Consider the following 24,963-nt stretch of genomic DNA (forward strand, 5'->3'; position numbering starts at 1 on the left):
GTTAGGTTGTTTTCTTGTTATTGGGTTGAGTTTTTTATATATTACCCCTTATCAGATATATGCTTTGCAAATATTTTATTTCCATTTTGTGGGTTTGCTTCACTTTGTTAATTGCTTCCTTTGCTGTGCTTTTTAGTTCGATGCCATGCATTTGTCTATTTTTGTGGTTATTATTGCCTGTGCTTTAAGTTGCAGAATACAAAATCAACATACAAAATTAGTAGCATTTCTGTACACTAATAACAAACTATCCGAAAAGGAAATTAAGGAAGCAATTCAATTTACAATAGCAACAACAACAACAACAACAAAAAATGTAGGTATAAATTAAACCCAGGCAATGAAATGTTTTTTCAATCATTTAAATTTGTAAAACCATTCTGAAGACTATAAAACACTGATGAAAGAAATGGAAGAAAACATAGGTTAATATAAAGATATCCTGTATTTATGGATTGAAAGAATCAATATTATGAAAACATGTGTACTATGCAAAACGATTTACAGATTAGTGCAATCCCTATCAGAAGTCCAATGTTGTTTTTCACAGAAATAGAAAAAACAATTCTTACAAACCCACAAAAGACCTCAAATAGCCAAAACGGTCTTGACCAAAAAGAACAAAATGACGATATCCAACTCTCTGATTTCAAAACATATAAAGCTATTGTTATCAAAACAGGATGATACTGGTATAAAAACAAATACATTGATCAATGGAACAAGTTAGAAGGCCCGGAAACAAACCCACTCATTTATAGTCAATTGATTTTCAACAGAGATGCCAAAAATGCATAATGAGGAAAGGATAGTCTCTTCATTAAATTTTGGAAAAACTGGCTGTGCACATGCACAAAAATGAAATTGGATCCTTAAACCATATACAAAAATCAAGTCAAAAATGGATTAAAGAAATATAAAACCTGAAACTGTAGAACTCCTAGGAGAAAACATAGGGGAAAGCTCCTCAATATTAGTCTAGACAAAGTATATTGTTTCCTTATTTGTGTGTTTTCAAATTTCTCTTCGTGTATACTTATGTTGAAATTGCTGAGTTATAGGGTAGGTATGTCTTTTACTTTATTGGATATTGCCAAATTACTCTAAAGTAGTAGTACCACATTATATTTCCTTTAGAAGAGCAAGAGACTTCTTGTTACTTCATATTACGTCTTCACCCATATTTGTATTGTGAGACTTATATGGATTTTCGCTGATCTGAATGCTAAGTCATTGCAGGTTTATTTTGCCCTTCCCTGGTTACTAGTGAATTTGAACTTTTTTTTCAGGTTACTCAGATGTTCCTCTTTTTTTTCCAGTTAGTTTTTTTCTCCTCATTGGTTTGTACAATTTTTTATATTGCAGATTCTAATTCTTGGCAATTATATGTGTGGGTTGCTTTCCAATTTTTTATATAATGAGTTTTGATGCATGGGAAATTTCAGTATTAAAGTAGTCAGATTTATCTATCTTTTATGGTTTGTGTTTTGTGTGGCTTGTTGAAGAAATACTTTTCTACCTTGAAATTTTAAAGATATTCTTCATATTTTAAAAAATATTTTCAAGTTTTCCAAGGTTTCCTCTTTTCATTTAGGAATTGAGTCTTGTCCACCTCATTCTTTGGTGTTAGTTTGGGATCCATTTTTTTCCTTGTATGGATAGCTAGTTCTCCTTGTACAATTTCTTGAATAGTTTATCTTTTCCCCTTAACCTACAAAGCCATCATTGCTATAGTATGCAATGCTAGGTATGCAATACTATAGTATGCTAGGTATGCATTGCTTTGCTTCTGAGCTCTTTAGTCTGCTTCCTTTTCTTTTTCCTTATTTTTATACTGATGTCTTAATTACTGAAGTGTTACAGTTCTTGGTATCTTCTAGAGCAAATCTGCCTACCTTAACCTTCTTTTTCAAAATCAGGGGCTGGCAAACTATTTCTATAAGGACCACATAGTAACTATTTTAGGCTTTGTAGGCCATACAGCCTTTATTGCAACTACTGAATTCTGTCATTGTAGTGCAACACCAACCATAGGCTATATAAAGGAATGAGTTTGGTGGTATTTTGTGTAACTTTCACATATACACATTATTATATATTTTTTCTTTTTTTCAATTATTTAAAATTGTAAAACCATTGTTTGTGAGCCACATAAAACAGCGAGTAGAACTTTGACTTTTACTTAAAATTGTCTGTGCTATTTTTTTATGCCCCTTTTCTTATATACACTTTTTGTGAAGTTAAGCTTCTTATTTTCCCTACATGAGCAAAAGGTTATTTGAAATTCTTCAGTCACCAGTGAAATAATGAGGCAGGAGAAAAAGTTCTTTAGGTGGTAGTCTTGTCATCAAAAATAAATACAGTTGCATGGAGCTGCTCAAGATCTGAATCAAACTGAAAACCGGAAGTCAAGAGGCTGAAAATTATTTTAAGAACCCCTCCAACCATGAGTTATTCTTCAGGTCAAGGGAGGCGAGGGCAGGGAGAAGTGTCTAGCCATGCCATCTTAGAGCAGAAGGCCATAGCTGGATCAGATCCAATTCTCATGACACACACAAGGAACTACACTTGCGATACCTGAGCTGGATTCAGATAGCAGAGTGGGCAAGCAGGTGGGCAGGCAGAGCAGTGGTTGGATGAGCTTAGAGCTCAGTACTATAGCTCCATCATTCTGTTCAGAGCACTGCCAACATGGAACCATTGAATCAGGGTCTTGTAGAAGTTTGTGGTTCAGGAGGATGGTTTCCTGAATCCTCTTGGAGTTCCTGATGATACATTTGAGGGGCTTGACAGGGCAAAGCCTTTCCAGCCTTGGATGATGAGATTACACACAGGGTAGATCTTGTAGTTTGTCATGTCAGTAAAGGTAAGGGACAGCAGGTTGGCTTCTTGAAGCTGGTTTCCTGGATCTTGGTAAAGCTCTTTATGATGATGCCCTGTCTCCCAAGGTGGCAGGGTTCTAGTGCTATATGCTCCCAGCTTGCCATGGCTCTCATCTCTGATAACCATCCATCTGATGGCATGTTTCTTACAGTAGTGGGCATTCTCCTGGTGACAACATTACCTAAGGAGTTGGCATTTATCATTTTCAGTGTTTTTGGCACCAATAAGCAGGTTATTGGAGATGTTGTACTGGTGCCTCAATAACTTGAGCCATATGCCAATATTCAAAATGTAGTGAGTGGTATGCTTCCTTTTCATTTTTGTAAGGATATGCGAATCTGTAGGTCATCCAGGTCTTTGCCATCCCACTTGTCAAAAGGCTCCAGGAGCTATAGGCACTTGCTGGGTGTGCTCATATCACCCTCTGCCTACTGATATCCTTGTGGTACGGGTGCTGGTAGTTGTCCTTCCTGGAGTCAACTCTGCTTAGGGAAGCTCATCTGCATCTGGAGCCTCCAATTTGTACTTCTTCCCATACATGGTTGTCAGAAGTAAATCTGTTGGTTGAAGTTGATGGTGACAGAAATGGCCAGGGCTTGAGGATCTCTGGGGACATGATGAAGGCTTGGGCCTCAGGTTTGCTTTATTGTGGCCTGTCAAGTTCCTCTTGTAGGAGGTGAAGATTGCATTTTTCTCCATCTTTATTATGTCCTACCTGTTCCACTGGCCAATGCAGGAGCCACAGACAGTGGCCAGGACAATGCCTGCCATATCCTATGGGATCTGTGAATAACTCTTATGCTCAATATTGGTGTAGATCTGCTTAGATCCCAGTGCTGTGGTGAACTGTGACTTGCACTTGAGCCCATGAGCTAGCACTTGCTTGGCCGTAGCTGTTGAGCACCTGATGTCCTCATAGCTTGAGTTGGTACAGCTGTTGATCAGACCCACTTTGATGTCCAAAGGCCATCCCTCCTTCTCCACCACAGTACCTATTTCTTCCACAGTGTGGGCTAGGTCGAGGTAAAGGGCTTATTTACGTGGGACTTCAGCTTGTTGAGGTTAATTTTTACCTGTCATTTATAATGGCAATCAGGATCAGGTACCAAGTGATCCTTGATTTTATCTTGGATTGGCATTGTCTCCTTAGCCTGTCTTACCCAGTTATTTCTTTATTCTGTGGTTCTAAGAGAACACTGAGGGCCCCAATTTCTACACCCATGTTCAGATTATCATCAGGCCAATGTATGAGATGGGCTGTATGCTAGGCTGCTGGTACTTCACAGTACGTGTGTGCCACCTTCAGAATCACATCTGTGGATCAGATCTAGCTTGAGATTGTGCCTGTCGGCTTCACACCATTCATCTGTGGCACTTCAACTCCTAAATAATTTCAACCCTGCCATCCACTGCATCAGCCTCCCCAGCTCCAACGTATATGCCCTGCAAGCCACCACTATTGAGGTGTGGGAGTAGTGGAATAAGAAGAATCCTAGGGCATATGTAGCTTTCAAGAATGATCTGGTGATTGATTCTAGGTCCATCTTCTAAAAGCCCACACTATAGTTCACATCTGCAGTTGCTAGGAAATTATACTTTGTGATTTACGTCCTTGGCCTGGCACAGACCTTTCTTTTCCCTGAGCTGAGCCATGATCACAGTGGATGGTGGATGATATGGCCATTTGGCCACCTCTCTGCTTATGAACTGTGGACATATGGTCCATGGTATCCTGAATGCCTATGCAGGTACATCTTACTCTGCTCAGTTGCCTGGGGTCATCTAGGTATCCGTTACATGATTTCCAAGAGGATCAGAGCCTGGTTCAATCATTTGTTAACACTGTTAATTTTCTTTTCTAGGAGGTCATAGTGGATATACTTGTTGACTCCAGTTAGCTCATGGTCACCTTGGCCTTTTGGCACAGGACTGATGCCACATGATATTTCTGCACACTGGAGGGCTTTCTGCAACAGGGTTACTAATAGAGTATGCCTGCCATAAGAGTTCTCTATTTCGTACAAAAATCAATTTTATGGCCTATGTTTTTAAGTTGCTAACAAAATAAACTCGCTTTCTAGCCCATATTTAGCACATTGCATTTGTGATTATAGATGAAATTAAGATTGTTAAATAAAGCAGTCATGAAAATAAACTTTTCAGATGACATGCAAAAGTTATTTGTTTTACCTCTGCAGTGCTAAACATCATGGACATAAATTAGATGATGTTAGTTTCCCTGTGGAACCATTTAAAACAACTATCTATTCTAAAAGTCAAATATGGTGATTTTGATCAGAGAATTAGTGTTGACATTAACATTTTAAAGTTTGCTTTAAATGATATATAAGATTGGTCATATCATTTTATCTTCATGGAATAATAAAGTACAATCATTACTTATAAGGCGGAACCACCTAACAAATGCCTTTATTTTTCAGTAATTTATAGTGTTTTGTTCTTAAGTATAAATTACTTGTTTCCTCCCATAATTTTAATGATACAATGTTAATATATAGTAAAAATAATTTTTTTTTTTGAAACGCACATGAAATTGAATTGGAGGAGTTTTTTTATGGCATGAAAGCATGCTGCCAATTGCCCACTTTGAAATATTATTCTGAGAAAATTTATAACACTTCAAGTATGTCAGTTTTTTGTACTTGAAATGGATTACTTCCTGCCTCACTAAAAGAATAGAAATATATTTTTAAAGGATATGAGATATTTTTATATTTGAAAATAGCATGCTTTTTCTTTCTTTTACTACTCAGACTAATAGTTTCTTATTGGAGGTACAACTTAAGATCTCCCACAAATATACCGAAAACTAAATCTAGAATCCATAATGGAGAAAATCACATTTAGGACAGTATGTATTTTATGATTAGAATTGCCAGGTAAAAATACATGGTGCCTAGTTAAATTTGAGTTTTAGATAAACAACAAATAATGTTTGGGACATGCTTTTATTGTTAATCTGAAATTTGAATGTAGCTGATCATCTTGTATTTTTATTTGCTAAATCTGGCAACCCTAATTATGATTTAGTGTTTAAAAATATATAATTATAGATATGTACTTTTCTATAATCGTTGAAAAAAGTCTTCGAGAATATGCAGCAGAATATTAATGGTGGTTGTTTCTGGTGATTAGAGGTGAGGAAGGAAGATTTTAAATACTTTGTATTCTCTACATTGTGTTAATTTATTTCAGTATATATGTATTTTTTATACTTAAGTCACTTGTTTTCGGTGGAGTGGCAAAGATACAAAGTGGATGGCGAAAATATATAGAAATATCTGATACTTAACCATCATAGAGCATATGAGTGGGAAGGACGAGAAATCACACATATAAAATTGCAATTGCAGTAAACATCACAGAAGAGAGATACATCAGTGTTATGAGATTATACAGTCAGAGGTTCTGTTGGTTTGGAAGATCACAGAAAACTTTCTTCAATAAGTGAAGTTTGAGATTAGATATGAAGGAATTTGTGTAGGCATTAACTTGGTCAAGATGATGGCTTTTCAAAGAGAATGAAGGGGGAGAAATAATTTGGTGAGTAGGAGGAAGTAAAGGAGGGGAGAAAGCTCCAGAGAAAGTAGTGGAAGATAATGCTGTAGAGAAACATAGTGGCCACAACCTGTGGAGACTTGTGTTCCGTGTAAGGTTTCAGGTTTTCATCTTTAAAGCAATGGTAAGCCATTGAAAGGGGCAATACTGGTGTTAACAGGATCAGAATGTGTTTTGCGAAGATCATTTTGGTTGCAGTGTGGAGAACTGGTATGATGAGTAAGTGTATGCATGAGAATGAGTGTTGCTTGACCAGTAAAGAGAATATTGTAGCAGTTCCTATGAGAGAGAAATAGGAGTTTGATCTTAGTAGGGAGGTTTGATGATAATTTAGGAGGTAAAATTTTCAGGATTTAGTGATGCTGTTGATATGTGGCAGTCACCAAGTGAGAAGAATTAAAGTTAACATGGGTTTCTGATTTGCACAAAGATGCAATGAAAAATAATATAGCCAATAAAAAATTAAAAATAATTACATAGATAAATAAGTTAGCAACTAAAATAAATCACTTGGATAGGATTTGTAAAGTGAAACTGTGTGATGGCAGGAGGTAAATGAATCAGGAGATTGTAATATAAATATATATGTAATATGTAATTATAATATGTATACATAATATGCAGTGTGAATTATATATGATATGAATTGTATGTATATGTAATATGTAAAATGAATTATATGTAGTATGAATCAGGAGATTGTAATATGTAATATTTTGAGTTACCTTGAAATTAATTTTAGTTATTTAGTACTGTTCATATTCAAATAGATATGATTTTAAATTAGTTTTTAAATTATAAAATTATTTCAGTATTTTTAGAATAAAAGAAACACAGTAATGGTAAACAAAAAATAAGAAGTGGAGATTTTCTTCTTAACTTTTCCTAGGGAGACTTCCCCTACCTTTTATAATTTATTTTATTGGAGAAATAGATTTTTGAATTGAAAATGCTATTCTGAAATAAGGCCATTTGCCAACAAATCAGTACCTAAATGTATCTTTTCTCTTAATTATGTTTATTTTACAGCATTTGTAGCCTTATGTCAGGTTTCTCTGTCTCTAGTTAATCAATCCCTTTCATGTATCTATCTTTTCCTACACAGATTCTGATTAGATAATTTCTTTGCTTCAGAACCTTTTATGGTTCTGAAAAGGAAAGTTTAAACTTAAAGTTAACTCCAACTATCACCTTCTTGACCAGTTTATATTATGTTCATTTCTTTTCTCCTTCCTCAAGAGTGTGTGAGTGTGTGTGTGTGTGTGTGTGTGTTTATTTTCATTTCTTGGTGTCTTTGAATGTGTTCACCTTTCTTTCTGGAATCCCTTTTTAGTCTGGAAAATACTGGCTGAGCTTTCTTGACACAGATCAAACATTACCTCTCTCAAAATGTGGTCACCACCTGGGAGATTTAGCAATTTTCTCTGTCAAATTTCTATAAATTTGCATAGCATTTCATTTATACTTATTCTATTATTTTATTATATAATAAATTAGTAGTATTAGATGTATAAATAACAAATATACATCTTACTTATACTACATGATATCATGTGTACTTGTTTAACTATTTCCATTAAATGTGAGTTTTAAGGAAAGCTGACATGATAGTTGTTCAGTAAACCTTATGTTATGAGTTCTGTTATGATGGAGATGTTTTGCTATTGTCTGTGGATGGTAGATAAATGGATGAATAAGTTATCAAATATCTTAATATCCAGAAGGGAAAAGAGACATATATCTTATTAATAAATCAGTGTGGTAGTATTATGAGGGATGAAATTACTCTTGGGAGTCTGTAAGAGAGAATTCTCAGTTCATCTTCATAAAGGTGCTTGGCTGATGTTAACCTCCTTTAGAATAAAGCTGTAACTGCTTAGGCTTGTGTTATATTAAATGGATCATTTTTTTTTTGCCCTCCTCCTGTGGAATCATAGCATTCCAACATTTATAGAGGAAATAGAGTAGAAGCTACCGAAATGGGTCCACCTTCATAATTTAAAACTTCTAATTTCAAAGTTATACCAGTAATAGGCAGTCCTCCCCTTGAGTGATTTTGTTTCCAATGATTTCTAATGTATAGAGCCCTATTAACTCCTATTACTGATAGCAGGCAGGCATTACACAAATGAAATGACCTCATCCAGTTTCTTTTCTGAAGAGTTCCATCACTTTGTTCCTAGTCTGTTTTTTTTTCTGCAGCCATCTTACACAGCTTGGTGATCTCTTATGTCATAAATAGTCCCATAGAGATTATTACAAGAAATGAAGGGTAATAAGAATAAAGTTGAGTTTTAAAAGATGAAAGAAAAATGTATATGACCAGGAAAACTTGAGCTTTGACTAACAAGTAAAAGAAAATACCTGGCTGGGTGCAGTGGCTCACGCCTGAAATCCCAGCACTGAGGTGGGCAGATCGCTTAAGGTCAGGAGTTCAAGACCAGCCTGGCCAACATGGTGAAACCCCGTCTCTATTAAAAATACAAAAATTAGCCAGACATGGTGGCAGGCGCCTGTAATCCTAGATATTAAGGAGGCTGAGGCCAGAGAATCGCTTGAACCCGGGAGGCGGAGGTTGTGGTGAGCCAGGATCGTGCCATTGTACTCCAGCCTGGGCAACAAGCGCAGAACTCCATCTCAAAAAAAAAAAAAAAAAAAAAAAAAAAACAGTTTTTTTTGGAATGTCTTTTCCAAAGGGCAAATTGTAAAAATTGTATGCAATAATAGCATAATTTGATTAAATGCTTTTTCTTCCAGACTTTAAGTTCTAATGAATTTACTTAAAAACAAACAAAAAACTTATTATTATTTTTTGGAGACAGAATCTCACTCCAGACCCAGGCTGGAGTGCAGTGTCACAATCTTGGCTCACTGCAACCTCCGCCTCCTAGGTTCAAGCAATTCTTGTGCTTCATCCTCCCAAGTAGCTGGCATTAGAGGCATGTTCCACCATGCCTGGCTAATTTTTTTGTATTTTTAATAGAAACAAGGTTCTACCATGTTTACAGGCTGTTCTTGAACTCCTGATCTCAAGTGATCCACCCACCTTGGCCTCCCAAAGTGCTGGGATTACCGGTGTGAGCCACCGCGCCCGACCACACTTATGTTCTTGATAGTCAATCATGTATCAGTCCTTGGAAAAAACTGATTAAAGAAAAGCAGATCACACTTCGGGGACTGTTATGGGGTGGGGGGAGGGGGGAGGGATAGCATTGGGAGATATACCTAATGCTAGATGACGAGTTGCTGGGTGCAGCGCACCAGCATGGCACATGTATACATATGTAACTTACCTGCACATTGCGCACATGTACCATAAAACCTAAAGTATAATAATAATAATAATAATAATAAATTGTTGGATTTAAAAATAAAATAAAGTAAAGAATTTTGTACTTAAAAAAAAAAAAAAGAAAAGCAGATGTAGTGACTGTACAATTCTAAGGAAAATCGCATGACTGAAACTTATGTGGTGAAATATTTAACCATGTAGAGTTAGAAGAAACCTCAGTATTCTACTCCTTTGACATTGTGGAGCACTGTGTTGTAAAGGATTAAGGGATTATTAATTTCAGGACAAATAAAAATTGGTTCATCAATTTTGAAGGCACACCTTACATGTAAATTGAAGTGCTTATTTGAGGAGATACATTCTTACTAGAGCAGACAGACTTCTTTCAAGAAAAAAAAAAAAACAGAATACTCAGCACTTGTTTGCTCATGTTATCACTTATTAAGAAAAAATAGCACTAGATGCATTCCTGGATCTGCTTATTGTCATTCCATTTATTTGACCTTCAGTTTTGCCAAAATTCCGTTTTCCCCCCAAAGTGACTGAACATATTTCCAAAGAAGTCTTAGATTTCATATCCTTGATGAAGGCTCTTTACTGACTTGTAGCAGTAAAAACTATTATGAAAAATAAAAACTTCGAAGACTACACTGTATTATTATATAATATTGTCCATGATTTTATGTAATTGTGTTTTGCATTCTATAAAGCTTTATGGTATATAAATGTGTCTTTTATAATTAAATGTGTTTGAATTGATTTCCAAAATTATCAGATCCATGATTAACAAAATAACTTGTATTACCCTTCTTGTTATAAGAAAAGGGGATTTAAGTCTTATTTCCTGATTTTGTAACATGTTATAACTACAAATAATTCTTCTTTAGGGTAATAAAAATAGAAACATTTGCTTTCTGAGACTTGGATAGTATTTGGAAACATTTTGTTCAAGTTGGGAAGTGATTTTTCACTCTTAATAGTTGAAAATTTACAAGTTTTAGGGAAAATCATTATGAGCATCCTACTCTAACCCTCTCCCCCCGCCTTTTTTTTTTTTTTTTTTTATTTCAAAGTCTGTGCTTTCTAAACAATAAAGAACAAATATCCCAGGATACAAAGAAATGGGAAACTTAAACTAAAATTTGCTGTTTCATCAGATTCCTGAGAGTGGTTTTAATTTTCTATAGATGTCTTTAGTGTTTTCATGTGCCTGGAATTTATATAACTTTATTTGTTTTAAAACTGCATAAATTTTTTTTACATTTAGAAAGCATGTCAAAATTGGATTTTTAAATGGAAATATCCTATTATGGTTTAGTTTAGAATTTTCTTATATATAGGACAAACTATATTATTTTAGAAATTCATTCTGGTTATTTATGGAGATGTCTTTTTTAGCTGCCTCTATTCAGAATTCAAAGTTATTAAAATACCAAGAATATTTAGAATATTTAGTGAGGCCAAGGCTCAATAGTGTTTTATTTTTTATTTAAAAAATTTCTTTGTCTCGCTGTATTGCCTAGGCTGGTCTTGAACTCCTTGGCTCAAGCGATCCTCTCACCTTAGCCTCCCAAAGTCCTAGGATTATAGGAGCCACCACGCCAGGCCCCAGCAGTCTTTTGAGACAAAAAAATCCAGCTCTGATTCGAGCAACACTCAGAGTGGATTTTTAGCCTAGGGAGAGAAAAATAAATGAATAAAAAACAGACAAACAAAAAACCTAGTCATGGGAGAAAGGGAGTTGGAGAGTAAGCTTTGGAAGAGTACTATCTATAATTCTGTTAGAACAGACCTTCTGAAAGGGAGCAAGGACTTTTAACTCCATTGCCATTATTTGTTGGAGAATATAATTTCCCTCAGGCATTAAGGGCAAGGAAAAGGTTAAGAACTGCTGTACCACTTAAGTTCTAATAATCTAAGCTTACTCCGTTAACATTCTCTCTATCTCACTTAGAGTGATTTTTCCCCTTTAATGTAAATCAGCTTATGCCATTCCCCTATTAAAGCCCCCTCTTTTCATATTGTGAATTAAAAATTCCAACTGCTTTTCTTAACTTAAAAATCCCCTACCGGCTGGGCGTGGTGGCTCACACCTATAATCCCAGCACTTTGGGAGGCCGAGGCGGGTAGATCACGAGGTCAAGAGATCGAGACCATCCTGGCCAACATGGTGAAACCCCGTCTCTACTGAAAATACACAAATTAGCTGGGCCTGGTGGCACATGCCTGTAATCCCAGCTACTCAGGAGGCTGAGGCAGGAGAATCGCTTGAACCTGGGAGGCAGAGGTTGCAGTGAGCCTAGATAGTGCCACTGCACTCCAGCCTGGCAATAGAGTGAGACTCTGTCTCAAAAAGAAACAAACAAAAAAACCCTACCTACCTCTCTAAATGAATCTATGACTCTGCCCTTTCCTTCATACCAAGTATGTTCCTATTTAGGGCTGTTCTAGCTGTGCCTTCTGTTTTGCTTGGTTGTCTTACTGTTTTGTACTTGACTGGTCCTATGTCAGCTCACATATCGGTTTCATAGGCATTTGTGACCACTCAATATTAATATGTCATCCAGTCGTTCTCTTTTCTATTACTTATAATTATTATAATTATACTTGTCACAATCTGATGTTTTCTTGTGTGTTTGCTTCTTTGTTTTATTTCTCTATTAACTACTATATTGTTAGTGCTTGGCATAGAGTTGGTGCCTAAGAAATATTTGTTGGATGGATGAGTGAATGGACCACTGCTCTAGGTTAGGGTTGCTACCCATGTCATATCACTGTATCTGGTGCAGGTAATATTGTCCACAATTTTCAGAAACTATTTGCTTATATTATAATTTTTATTGGGGTGAAAATAGAGGCCTAATATTAACACTGAAAAAGAATTTTCAGGTCGAAGACTGGAAAACTGATTTAAATCTCAGCACTTTTACTTGTAATTTAGACTGTCACTATACCTTTGTGACTATGTTTCTTTTTCTATAAAATAATATCTCAAAGAGTTGTTCTGAGATTTAAATGAAATAGTGTATTTAGGAGTTTTTCATAAAGCACTAAATGAATTATTTTACATTCTCTCTTACCACCCTAAAAAAGAAGTAAAATACTTAAAAACAAGCATCTTGGGTGAGGCGCGGGGGCTCACACCTGTAACATCAGCACTTTGGGAGGCCCAGGCAGGATTGCTGGAGCCCAGGAGTTCAAGACCAGCCTGGACAACAGGTGAGACCCTTTCTCTACAAAATTTTAAAAAATGAGCTGGGCATGGTGACACATGCCTGTGGTCCCACCTACTGGGAGGCTGTGCTGAGAGGATCTCTTGAGCCCAGGAGATCAAGGCTGCAGTGAACTGTATTCAGGCCACTGCACTGCAGCCTCAGGGACAGAGTGAGACCCTGTCTCAAACAAACAAACAAGTATCTTTACCATTTTTTTTGATAAAGTAATTTTAAAAGGTGAGCTTTTCTTTTATATTATAATTTTACTACATGTACTATCCAAGGATGGAAGTTAAAATTAATTACTTTGGATAATCTATAGTATTATTGAATATTTTATGAATTGCAAACTTACAGACTTAATACTTTCTTCAACCTTTTCTGTATTAGTTCTTTCATTTCTGTTTTACTTCCTTTCCTATGTCATAATCATCCAATTTCCTTTTTATTTATCCTTTATGTATTTTGAAATCTATTTTTTTGCTTTCTGAAATATTTATTATAGAAAATGTAATTAATTTACTAGAAACATGGATATATTTATTCACCTCCAGGCTTTGAAAACCCTGAAAGAATAAAGCTAATTCAACTTTTCTACTTTAATTTCTTCTGCGTGAAACCACTACATTCAATCTAATTGATCAACTCCTAAGCACAATTTTCCTTTTCTGCATCTGTATTTTCATGCAAATATTATTAAACTGATCAGAATGCCCTTTCTACCTCTACCTCACCTATTCAGACCTCTATCTCCAGAAAGATTCAGTTCGTCTCCTTTTTCACTGACTTTCCTAACCTGCTGTATCTGAAGTGGTTGCTTATATTTTTTATACCATGTCAGGTATTGTTTGTAATTATTCATATTTTACCCTTTTTAATACCTTATTTTTTTCATTAACCGTTGGTAACTAGTCATTTTACTTTTTCTATTGTATTTTGTGGTTTCTGTCACTATATGTTTCAGATTAACAAACTGTTATGTTTCTAATAGATCTCAAGCTCTTTTAGGTCTCTTTTCATAGCATCTGTCCTAGCATTTTTATTCATTTTGTGTGCTTAATAAAGTTTTTTTGGTTTGTTTTTACTCCCCATTAAATAACCATTTATTTTATTCCAAAAGGAAATAATTGTGTATTTTGTGAGTGACAATATTGTGATGTGTTCAGTGGTATACTTCTTGTGGTCACATTACTTAGATTTGATCCCCCATTTTACTACTTAATAGCTGTAGGGTCTTAGTAAAGTCATTCAGCATCTCTGTGTCTCCGTTTCCTCATTTGTAATAAGAAGATCTTTTAGGGTTGCTGTGTGGATTAAATGAGAAAGTAAATGTAAAATGCTTAACACTTTGTTGTCAATTAAGTACTAACAATCTTCATCAACATTAGTTAAATTATTTTATGACATAATGGAAAGAGGCACAGAAGTCAGATAGACTGTACAGCTTATGTGACCATGGGCAACTTTCTTTGCTTTTCTAAAACCCAGTTTCTTCATTGGTAAAATGGGGATGGTTTATTTTGAGGATTAAATATCACACACACACACACACACCACACACACTTAATATATGTGCCCAGTGACAATTCTCTTTTTGCATTTGTATTGCTGCTGTTTTTCTGAAGCCACACTGCTGCTCCTCTGCCTCCATCCCTCATGTCTGTCTGACTGATTAAAAGCATCTTGAGGAAGTTTTGACTCCAGCAGTTGGTTTGATGCCTTCAGAAGATGAATTGTGAGGAAACTCCATGTTTTTCTAAGAGTCCATTAGATTCAGAAGATGAGAACTGAATAAAAATGTTAATCTGAGGAAGAGATTTTGGGCAGTATCAGTGTGGGTTTCATAATACTGGACTATTTAATTATAATTTGTACCAGTGTCCCACTATTCATTGGTAAAGGAGTCTTGATTTGTGCTTAATAATAATCTATTCATTGAGTGTAAATTAGTGATTTCATCTGACAATAGTGTAAAGATAGTTGCTTATAGAGTTATTTTCTTTACATGTAAAATACTGTAACCATATGAGAAGAATGTCAACACAAACCAAATATTTATTCTAAAAGATTATAAATTCAAAATATTTTCTATACCCAGTAGTCAAAAACCTTCAAAAATTGTTAATGTTTTGGTTTTTCTTTTGAACTAGAGATTGTTTCAGTTGGTATTCACTCTGAGGGGTGGAGAGTCTCACTTTAGGACACATCTGAAGAATAGCAGACAGTTATGAGAGGCTATTAGCACCACCTTGTGGTGTCTGCTGTACCCTGCCATTTACCTTTAGTGCCCTGCCATTATTGTATAGATCTTGATACCAGGGAAAGATAAGTAGGGAAGACCTCATTTTAACGATTATCTTTTGAAAGTACATGCAAATTTTGATGATTGGGTACTGATTACTATTGAATCCTTAATATTTCCGTAAGGTTTTAAGTGTAAGATCTTGCCTATTATAATAATTGCTTTAAGTGTTTCAGATTCTTAGCTATATATAACAATATAGCTTTGCAAGTACAGAAATAATGTTTTAAGACTACTCTAGTAGATGTAACTTTTTCTCTAAATTATATTATTATAAATAAGTCCTTTTTTCTTAAAATTATTTTAGAAATTAGTATTTAAGTGTGGTGTATTTGATGAATTTTTTCTTGTTTGCTGTCATAAAATGCAAAAATGTAGTCTTTGCCAGTAACCTTAAAACACAATTTTAATGTTTTTTTAACAGAATTTTATAGTCATAAAATAACATTGATTTTAGAAACAACATTTTTTATAACAGAGTATTTTCTTCCAAGATTCTATTTTAGAGTTTTGTACTTTGAACAGTTGGTTCCTTAATGTTATTGTCCATTAGCCTATTTTTAGATTTTTCTAATTTGGTTTGAAAGCAAAATGTGTCATTATATTCTGGATCGTGGGTTTATATAATTTCTAATAAATATTTCAATGTTCATGAAGAGAGATGAATATAAAGGCTAAGAATCGTAAGTAATGCAGATACCACAATGAAAGACATTTTGTATTTTAGACAACAAAGTGAAGTATATACTAGATATACGACATCTTTCATGTAATTAAAAAAGGTACAAGTATCTTTAAAATAAATTTAAATTTCCAAAGTTTACTATATTAGTCCACCTTGTATATTTGTAATAAAATTAAACAACAGTTTAAATGTAGAGTTAAATAGAATTAACTTAATTCAATACATGAATTAACCACATAGTAATTATACATTGAGTAGTGTGCCCATTCTAAATGAAAAGTATGGCCTCTACATTAGAATCAGTGTACAACCAAAACCATGTGTATTGCTATACTTCATTTCAAAGAAAACAGGATCTCGCTCTGTTGCCCAGGCTGGAGTGCAGTGATAAGATCTTGGCTCACTGCAGTCTCTGCCTCCTGGGTTGAAATAGCTCTCCTGTCTCAGCCTCCCGAGTAACTGGGACTACAGGCACGTGGCACCATGCCCGGCTAACTTTTGTATTTTTAGTAGAGATGGGGTTTCACCACATTGGCCAGGCTGGTCTCAAACTCCCGACCTCAAGTGATTTGCCCGCCTTGGACTCCCAAATGCTGGGATTACGGGCATGAGTCACTGTGCCCAACCTATTTTTTTCTTTTTCTTTTTACTTGTTTTTTTTTCTTTCTTTCTTTCTTTTTTTGTTATGGAGTCTCACTGCAAGCTCCGCCTCCCGGGTTCATGCCATTCTCCTGCCTCAGCCTCCTGAGTAGCTGGGACTACAGGTGCCCACCACCCGCCCGGCTAATTTTTTTGTATTTTTGGTAGAGACGGGGTTTCACCATGTTAGCCAGTGTGGTCTCGATCTCCTGACCTCGTGACCTGCCCGTCTCGGCCTCCCAAAGTGCTGGGATTACAAGCGTGAGCCACCACGCCCGGCCATTTCTTTTGAAAACATTTTGTTATAAACTTGAAGATACAACAAAATACTGACTTCTTAATTTATGTAACATTGTTATTTTATGATTATACTTTTTTCATGGACATATTCCAGCTTGAGTATGATCTACTGGCAAGGGCAAAAGGTGGTGTAGCTAGTCTGTTACCTAAGAATTGTGGTGCCACTGACAGAAGCAAAGGAATTAACAGTGAAAGATAATTGTTACATGTAAGTTAAGTTCTTAGTCATTTTCAAAAGGTTTTCTTGGGTAGATTATATATTCTTTCAGGGATATTGGTTTTGATTTCTATAAATAAAATATTTATTATTGCATCATTATTTACATCACTATAGGATATTATTGTCCTTTGAGGGAAATCATCACTCTCAATCTGTTCTTCTCTGTTCTCTTTTACCAGGCAGTACTGCTTATGCACACAGGCTTTAGGGGAGACAACACTGGGATTGACTTGATATGTGTAGTAACTTTGAACATGTTACCACTTCTCAATGATCCTCAGTTTCCTAATCTGTAAAATGAAGATAGTACCTGGCACATGGTAATAAGCACTGGATAAATAATGGCTGTTACTTGGAATTATCATTAGAAGAGAATCAGAATGATCTTATCAGAGTCTCATTGGAAAATTCATTAGACACTCATCTGCATTGTTGAGGAACTGATAGGCGTTTAGTGCCTCTCAGTTTTTAGGCTAAGAAACCATACCTTGTCATATCAGGAGTTGGCAAATTTTTAACAAAAGACCAGATAATTTTTTAGGCTTTGTGGCATGGTCTTTGAATGGTACTCAACTCTGCTGTTTTAGCAGGAAATGGAGAAAAGGTGTGTTATTTTGTATGGCTTCCTTTAGGCATATATAGAAGCCAGTGTCCTTAAAGACCTGCTATAAAGACCTGCTTGATTAAATTATACCCCACTCTTGCCTATTATTTTAACCCTACTAGGTTTTCATTTTTTGAATGTGCCTACCAGAGCACTGCCTCTCCTCGCGCACAGGACACACTGAGTCTTTTCTCCTCTTTGTCTTTCTCTTGGAAGATTGTTTTGTAGGATTGGTTACCTTAGCCAGATAATTCAACAAACTTTTAGTGCTGGAACATGATGCCTGTATAGGAAAGCTGAAGGCAGAACTATTTTTAGGTCTCCATGTAATTTTTTATCTAAGATAATGATGATTATGATAATAATGATGGAGTAGCTATTACTTTTTAAGTTCCTACTGTATAATAGGCATGTTATAAATGTCTCATTCAGTCTTCATAACAACCCTACAAGTTACGTGGTGTTAGTCTCATTTTACATTTAGGCAGTCTGCAGTGAAGTGATGTGGTCAAGAATACACAACAATCAGTGCCAGATATGGGCACACACCTTTGACTCCAAAGCCTTCTGCTCCTCTCTGTTTCCATTAAACTTTGACCATGACTAGGACATTCGTTTACTTTGTTGTTTTTACTAAATAAATGTTGATAAGGGCAGCTATTACATTTTAATTTGTCTTTTTTTTTTTTTTTTTTTTTGAGACGGAGTCTCGCTGTGTCGCCGAGGTTGGAGTGCAGTGGCGCGATCTGGCTCACTGCAAGCTCCGCCTCCCAGGTTCACGCCATTCTCCTGCCTCAGCCTCCTGAGTAGCTGGGACTATAGGTGCCCGCCACCACGCCTGCTAATTTTTTTTGTATTTTTAGTAGAAACCAGGTTTCACTGTGTTAGCCAGGATGGTCTTGATCTCCTGACCTCGTGATCCTCCTGCCTTGGCCTCCCAAGGTGCTGGGATTACAGGCGTGGGACACCGCACCTGGCCTAATTTGTCTTTATGCCATTAGTTTCTATTATAGTGAATAACTAATAAATGTTAATTTAGTTAATGATTGAATAATTGAGGGCAGATTCAACATAAATGATGAAGTAAGGGAAAAATGATCTTATTTGAATTAGAAGGTCTCCATCGGAAATGTAGTATGAGTAAAGAGAAACATTTAAAATAAAGTGTCTTTCCTAAAACCCATTCAGGGCATTTAGGTTTTAAATGCCTCTCCATTGTGTATATGCATCACATTTTAAAAATCTGTTCATCTGCTGATGGACATTTAGGTTGCTTCCAAATCTTGGCTATTGTGAACAGTGCTGCAACAAACATGGGAGTGTAGATATCTCTTCGATACACTGATTTCCTTTCCTTTGGGTTTATACCCAGCAGTGGGATTCTTGGATAGTATGGTTGCTCTATATTTACCATTTGCATGTCTTCTTTTGAGACATGTCTACTCCGGTTATTAATCCCTTGTCAGATGAGTAGTTTGCAAACATTTTCTCCCATTCTGTGTGTTGTCTCTTCACTTTGTCGATTGTTTCCTTCGCTGTACAGAAGTGTTTTAACTTGATGTGACCCCATTTGTCGATTTTTGCTTGTGGGGTATTACTCAAGAAATCTCTGCTGAGAGCAATGTTTTGGAGAGTTTTCTCAGTGATTACTTTTAGTAGTTTCGTAGTTTGAGGTCTTAGAGTCTTTAATCTACTTGGATTTGATTTTTGCATATGGCGAGAGATAGACGGATGGGATCTAGTTTTATTCTTATGCCTATGGATATCTAGTTTTCCCAGCACCATTCATTGAAGAGATTCTCCTTTCCCCAATACATGTTCTTGGCACCGTTGTTGAAAATGAGTTCACTGTAGATGGATGGATTTGTTTCTGGGTTCTCTATTCTGTTCCATTTGTCTATGTCTGTTTTTATGCCTGTGCCATGTTATTTTGTTTACTGTAACTCTGTAGTAAAACTTGAAATCAGGTAATGTTCAATTTTTTTCTTTTTATTCAAAATTGGTTTGGCTATTTTGGGTCTGTTTTTGATTCCATTTTATTTTTAGGATAATTTTTTGGTTTTTCTGTGAAGAATGTCATTGGTATTTTGATAGGGATTGCAATGAATATGTAGATTGCTCTGGGTAGTATGGACATTTTAACAATATTGATTCTTCTAATCCATGAACATGAAATATATTTTTATTTTATTGTGCCTTCTTTGTTTCTTGCATCAATGTTTTATAGTTTTCATTGTAGAGGTCTTTCACTTCCTTGGTTAAATTTATTCCTAGTTATTTTATTTGTAGCTATTGTAAATGGGATTACTTTCTTGATTTCTTTTTCAAAGATTGTTTGCTGTTGGCATATAGAAATCTTACTGATTTTTGTATGTTGATTTTGTATCCTGCAGCTTTACTGAATTTATCAGTTCTAATAGCTTTTTTGGTGGAGTATAAAATCATATCATCTGCAAACAATGATAATTTAACTTGTTTCTTTCCAATTTGGATGCCTTTTATTTTTTTCTCTTGTCTAATTGCTCTAGCTAGGATTCCAGAACTCTGCTGAATAATAGTAGTGAAGTGGGTACCCTTGTCATGTTCCAGTTCTCAGAGGAAGGGCTTTCCAATTTTCCCCATTCAGTATGATACTAGCTGTGGGTCTGTTATATGTGGCTTTTATTATATTGAGGTATGTTCCTTCTGTACTCTGTCTTTTGAGGATTTTTATCAAGGAAGAATGTTGAATTTTATCAAATGCTTTTTCTAAATCAGTGGAAATGATCTTATGGTTTTCTCCTTAATTCTGTTGATGTGATGTATCACATTAGTTGATTTGCATATGTTGAACCATGCTTGCATACCCGGGATAAATCCCACTTGGTCATGATGAATGCTTTTTTTTAATGTATTGCTGTATTGATGAATTTGGTTTGCTATTATTTTGTTGAGGATTTTTGCATCAATATTCATTATAGATACTGTCCTGTAGTTTTCTTTTTTGTTTTTGTTTTTGAGACAAGGTCTTACTCTGTCACCTAGGCTGGAGTGCAATGACATGCTCATGGCTCACTACAGCCTTGACCTTCCAGGCTCAAGTGACCCTCCCACCTCAGCCTCCCAAGTAGCTGGGACTACAGACATGTGCTACCATGCACAACTAATTTTCGTATTTTTAGTAGAGACAGGGTTTCGCCATATTGCCCAGGCTGGTCTTGAACTCGTGGCTTGAAGCAATGCCCCTGCCTCAGCCTCCCAAAGTGCTGGGATTACAAGTGAGAGCCACTGCACCCATTGTAGTTTTCTTTTTTTGATGTGTCTTTGTCTGGTTTTTGGGATCAGGGTAATACTTGCCTCGTAGAATGAGTTTGGAAGTATTACCTTCTCTATTATTGAAAATAGTTTGAGTAGGATTGGTATTAGTTTTTCTTTAAATGTTTGGTAGAATTCAGCAGTCAAGCCATTTGGTTCTGGACTCTTCTTTGCTAGGAGACTTTTTGTTACAGCTTTGATCTCATTACTTGCTATTGGTTGGTTCAGGTTTTGTATTTCTTCATGCTTCAATCTTGGTAGGTTATATGTAATGAGGAATTTATCCATTTCTTCTAGATTTTCTAATTTATTGTTATATAGTTGCTGATAGTAGCCACTAATGATCCTTCGAATTTCTGTGGTATTGGTTGTAATGTCTCCTTTTTCATCTTTGATTTTATTTGTATCTTATCTTTTTTTTTTCTTTATCTGGCTGAAACTTTGTCAATTTTGTTTACCTTTTCAAAAAATCAATTTTATTTCATTGATCTTTTTTTTTTTTTTTTTTTTTTTTCTTTTATTATTATTATTATTATTATACTTTAGGTTTTATGGTACATGTGCGCAATGTGCAGGTAAGTTACATATGTATACATGTGCCATGCTGGTGCGCTGCACCCACCAACTCGTCATCTAGCATTAGGTATATCTCCCAATGCTATCCCTCCCCCCTCCCCCCACCCCACAACAGTCCCCAGAGTGTGATGTTCCCCTTCCTGTGTCCATGTGTTCTCATTGTTCAATTCCCACCTATGAGTGAGAATATGCGGTGTTTGGTTTTTTGTTCTTGCGATAGTTTACTGAGAATGATGATTTCCAATTTCATCCATGTCCCTACAAAGGACGTGAACTCATCATTTTTTATGGCTGCATAGTATTCCATGGTGTATATGTGCCACATTTTCTTAATCCAGTCTATCATTGTTGGACATTTGGGTTGGTTCCAAGTCTTTGCTATTGTGAATAATGCCGCAATAAACATACGTGTGCATGTGTCTTTATAGCAGCATGATTTATAGTCCTTTGGGTATATACCCAGTAATGGGATGGCTGGGTCGAATGGAATTTCTAGTTCTAGATCCCTGAGGAATCGCCACACTGACTTCCACAATGGTTGAACTAGTTTACAGTCCCACCAACAGTGTAAAAGTGTTCCTATTTCTCCACATCCTCTCCAGCACCTGTTGTTTCCTGACTTTTTAATGATTGCCATTCTAACTGGTGTGAGATGGTATCTCATTGTGGTTTTGATTTGCATTTCTCTGATGGCCAGTGATGGTGAGCATTTTTTCATGTGTTTTTTGGCTGCATAAATGTCTTCTTTTGAGAAGTGTCTGTTCATGTCCTTCGCCCACTTTTTGATGGGGTTGTTTGTTTTTTTCTTGTAAATTTGTTGGAGTTCATTGTAGATTCTGGATATTAGCCCTTTGTCAGATGAGTAGGTTGCGAAAATTTTCTCCCATTTTGTAGGTTGCCTGTTCACTCTGATGGTGGTTTCTTTTGCTGTGCAGAAGCTCTTGAGTTTAATTAGATCCCATTTGTCAATTTTGGCTTTTGTTGCCATTGCTTTTGGTGTTTTAGACATGAAGTCCTTGCCCATGCCTATGTCCTGAATGGTAATGCCTAGGTTTTCTTCTAGGGTTTTTATGGTTTTAGGTCTAACATTTAAGTCTTTAATCCATCTTGAATTGATTTTTGTATAAGGTGTAAGGAAGGGATCCACTTTCAGCTTTCTACATATGGCTAGCCAGTTTTCCCAGCACCATTTATTAAATAGGGAATCCTTTCCCCATTTCTTGTTTTTGTCAGGTTTGTCAAAGATCAGATACTTGTAGATATGTGACATTATTTCTGACGGCTCTGTTCTGTTCCATTGATCTATATCTCTGTTTTGGTACCAGTACCATGCTGTTTTGGTTACTGTAGCCTTGTAGTATAGTTTGAAGTCAGGTAGTGTGATGCCTCCAGCTTTGTTCTTTTGGCTTAGGATTGACTTGGCGATGCGGGCTCTTTTTTGGTTCCATATGAACTTTAAAGTAGTTTTTTCCAATTCTGAGAAGAAAGTCATTGGTAGCTTGATGGGGATGGCATTGAATCTGTAAATTACCTTGGGAAGGATGGCCATTTTCATGATATTGATTCTTCCTACCCATGAGCATGGAATGTTCTTCCATTTGTTTGTACCCTCTTTTATTTCCTTGAGCAGTGGTTTGTAGTTCTCCTTGAAGAGGTCTTTCACATCCCTTGTAAGTTGGATTCCTAGGTATTTTATTCTCTTTGAAGCAATTGTGAATGGGAGTTCACTCATGATTTGGCTCTCTGTTTGTCTGTTATTGATGTATAAGAATGCTTGTGATTTTTGCACGTTGATTTTGTATCCTGAGACTTTGCTGAAGTTGCTTATCAGCTTAAGGAGATTTTGGGCTGAGACAATGGGGTTTTCTAGATATACTATCATGTCATCTGCAAACAGGGACAATTTGATTTCCTCTTTTCCTAATTGAATACCCTTGATTTCCTTCTCCTGCCTAATTGCCCTGGCCAGAACTTCCAACACTATGTTGAATAGAAGTGGTGAGAGAGGGCATCCCTGTCTTGTGCCAGTTTTCAAAGGGAATGCTTCCAGTTTTTGCCCATTCAGTATGATATTGGCTGTGGGTCTGTCATAAATAGCTCTTATTATTTTGAGATACGTCCCATCAATTCCTAATTTATTGAGAGTTTTTAGCATGAAGGGTTGTTGAATTTTGTCAAAGGCCTTTTCTGCATCTATTGAGATAATCATGTGGTTTTTGTCTTTCGTTCTGTTTATATGCTGGATTACATTTATTGATTTGCGTATATTGAACCAGCCTTGCATCCCAGGGATGAAGCCCACTTGATCATGGTGGATAAGCTTTTTGATGTGCTGCTGGATTCTGTTTGCCAGTATTTTATTGAGGATTTTTGCATCAATGTTCATCAAGGATATTGGTCTAAAATTCTCTTTTTTTGTTGTGTCTCTGCCAGGCTTTGGTATCAGGATGATGCTGGCCTCATAAAATGAGTTAGGGAGGATTCCCTCTTTTTCTATTGATTGGAATAGTTTCAGAAGGAATGGTACCAGCTCCTCCTTGTACCTCTGGTAGAATTCGGCTGTGAATCCATCTGGACCTGGACTTTTTTTGGTTGGTAAGCTATTGATTATTGCCACAATTTCAGCTCCTGTTATTGGTCTATTCAGAGATTCAACTTCTTCCTGGTTTAGTCTTGGGAGGGTGTATGTGTCGAGGAATTTATCCATTTCTTCTAGATTTTCTAGTTTATTTGCATAGAGGTGTTTGTAATATTCTCTGATGGTAGTTTGTATTTCTGTGGGATCGGTGGTGATATCCCCTTTATCATTTTTTATTGCATCTATTTGATTCTTCTCTCTTTTTTTCTTTATTAATCTTGCTAGCGGTCTATCAATTTTGTTGATCCTTTCAAAAAACCAGCTCCTGGATTCATTTATTTTTTGAAGGGTTTTTTGTGTCTCTATTTCCTTCAGTTCTGCTCTGATTTTAGTTATTTCTTGCCTTCTGCTAGCTTTTGAATGTGTTTGCTCTTGCTTTTCTAGTTCTTTTAATTGTGATGTTAGGGTGTCAATTTTGGATCTTTCCTGCTTTCTCTTGTGGGCATTTAGTGCTATAAATTTCCCTCTACACACTGCTTTGAATGCATCCCAGAGATTCTGGTATGTTGTGTCTTGGTTCTCGTTGGTTTCAAAGAACATCTTTATTTCTGCCTTCATTTCGTTATGTACCCAGTAGTCATTCAGGAGCAGGTTGTTCAGTTTCCACGTAGTTGAGCGGTTTTGAGTGAGATTCTTAATCCTGAGTTCTAGCTTGATTGCACTGTGATCTGAGAGACAGTTTGTTACAATTTCTGTTCTTTTACATTTATTGAGGAGAGCTTTACTTCCAAGTATA

At 36.0% G+C, this 24,963-nt stretch overlaps 1 protein-coding gene across 23 annotated transcripts in view; it reads left to right on the forward strand.

Moving 5' to 3' along the window:
• Positions 1–24,963, forward strand: part of VPS13B (vacuolar protein sorting 13 homolog B) — a 915,151-nt gene that overhangs the window by 354,511 nt on the left and 535,677 nt on the right. For 9 of the 23 annotated variants that reach the window (XM_063669399.1, XM_054497603.2, XM_054497598.2 and 6 more), the window contains exon 20: positions 12,848–12,973. The exons of the other annotated variants lie outside the window; for them this stretch is intronic. In XM_063669399.1, coding sequence (XP_063525469.1) covers positions 12,848–12,973 — 126 coding nt within the window. The remainder of the gene's footprint in view (positions 1–12,847; positions 12,974–24,963) is intronic. 23 annotated transcript variants of the gene reach the window in all.

Source organism: Pongo pygmaeus, chromosome 7 (assembly GCF_028885625.2).
Source record: "Pongo pygmaeus isolate AG05252 chromosome 7, NHGRI_mPonPyg2-v2.0_pri, whole genome shotgun sequence".
NCBI lineage: Eukaryota > Metazoa > Chordata > Mammalia > Primates > Hominidae > Pongo > Pongo pygmaeus.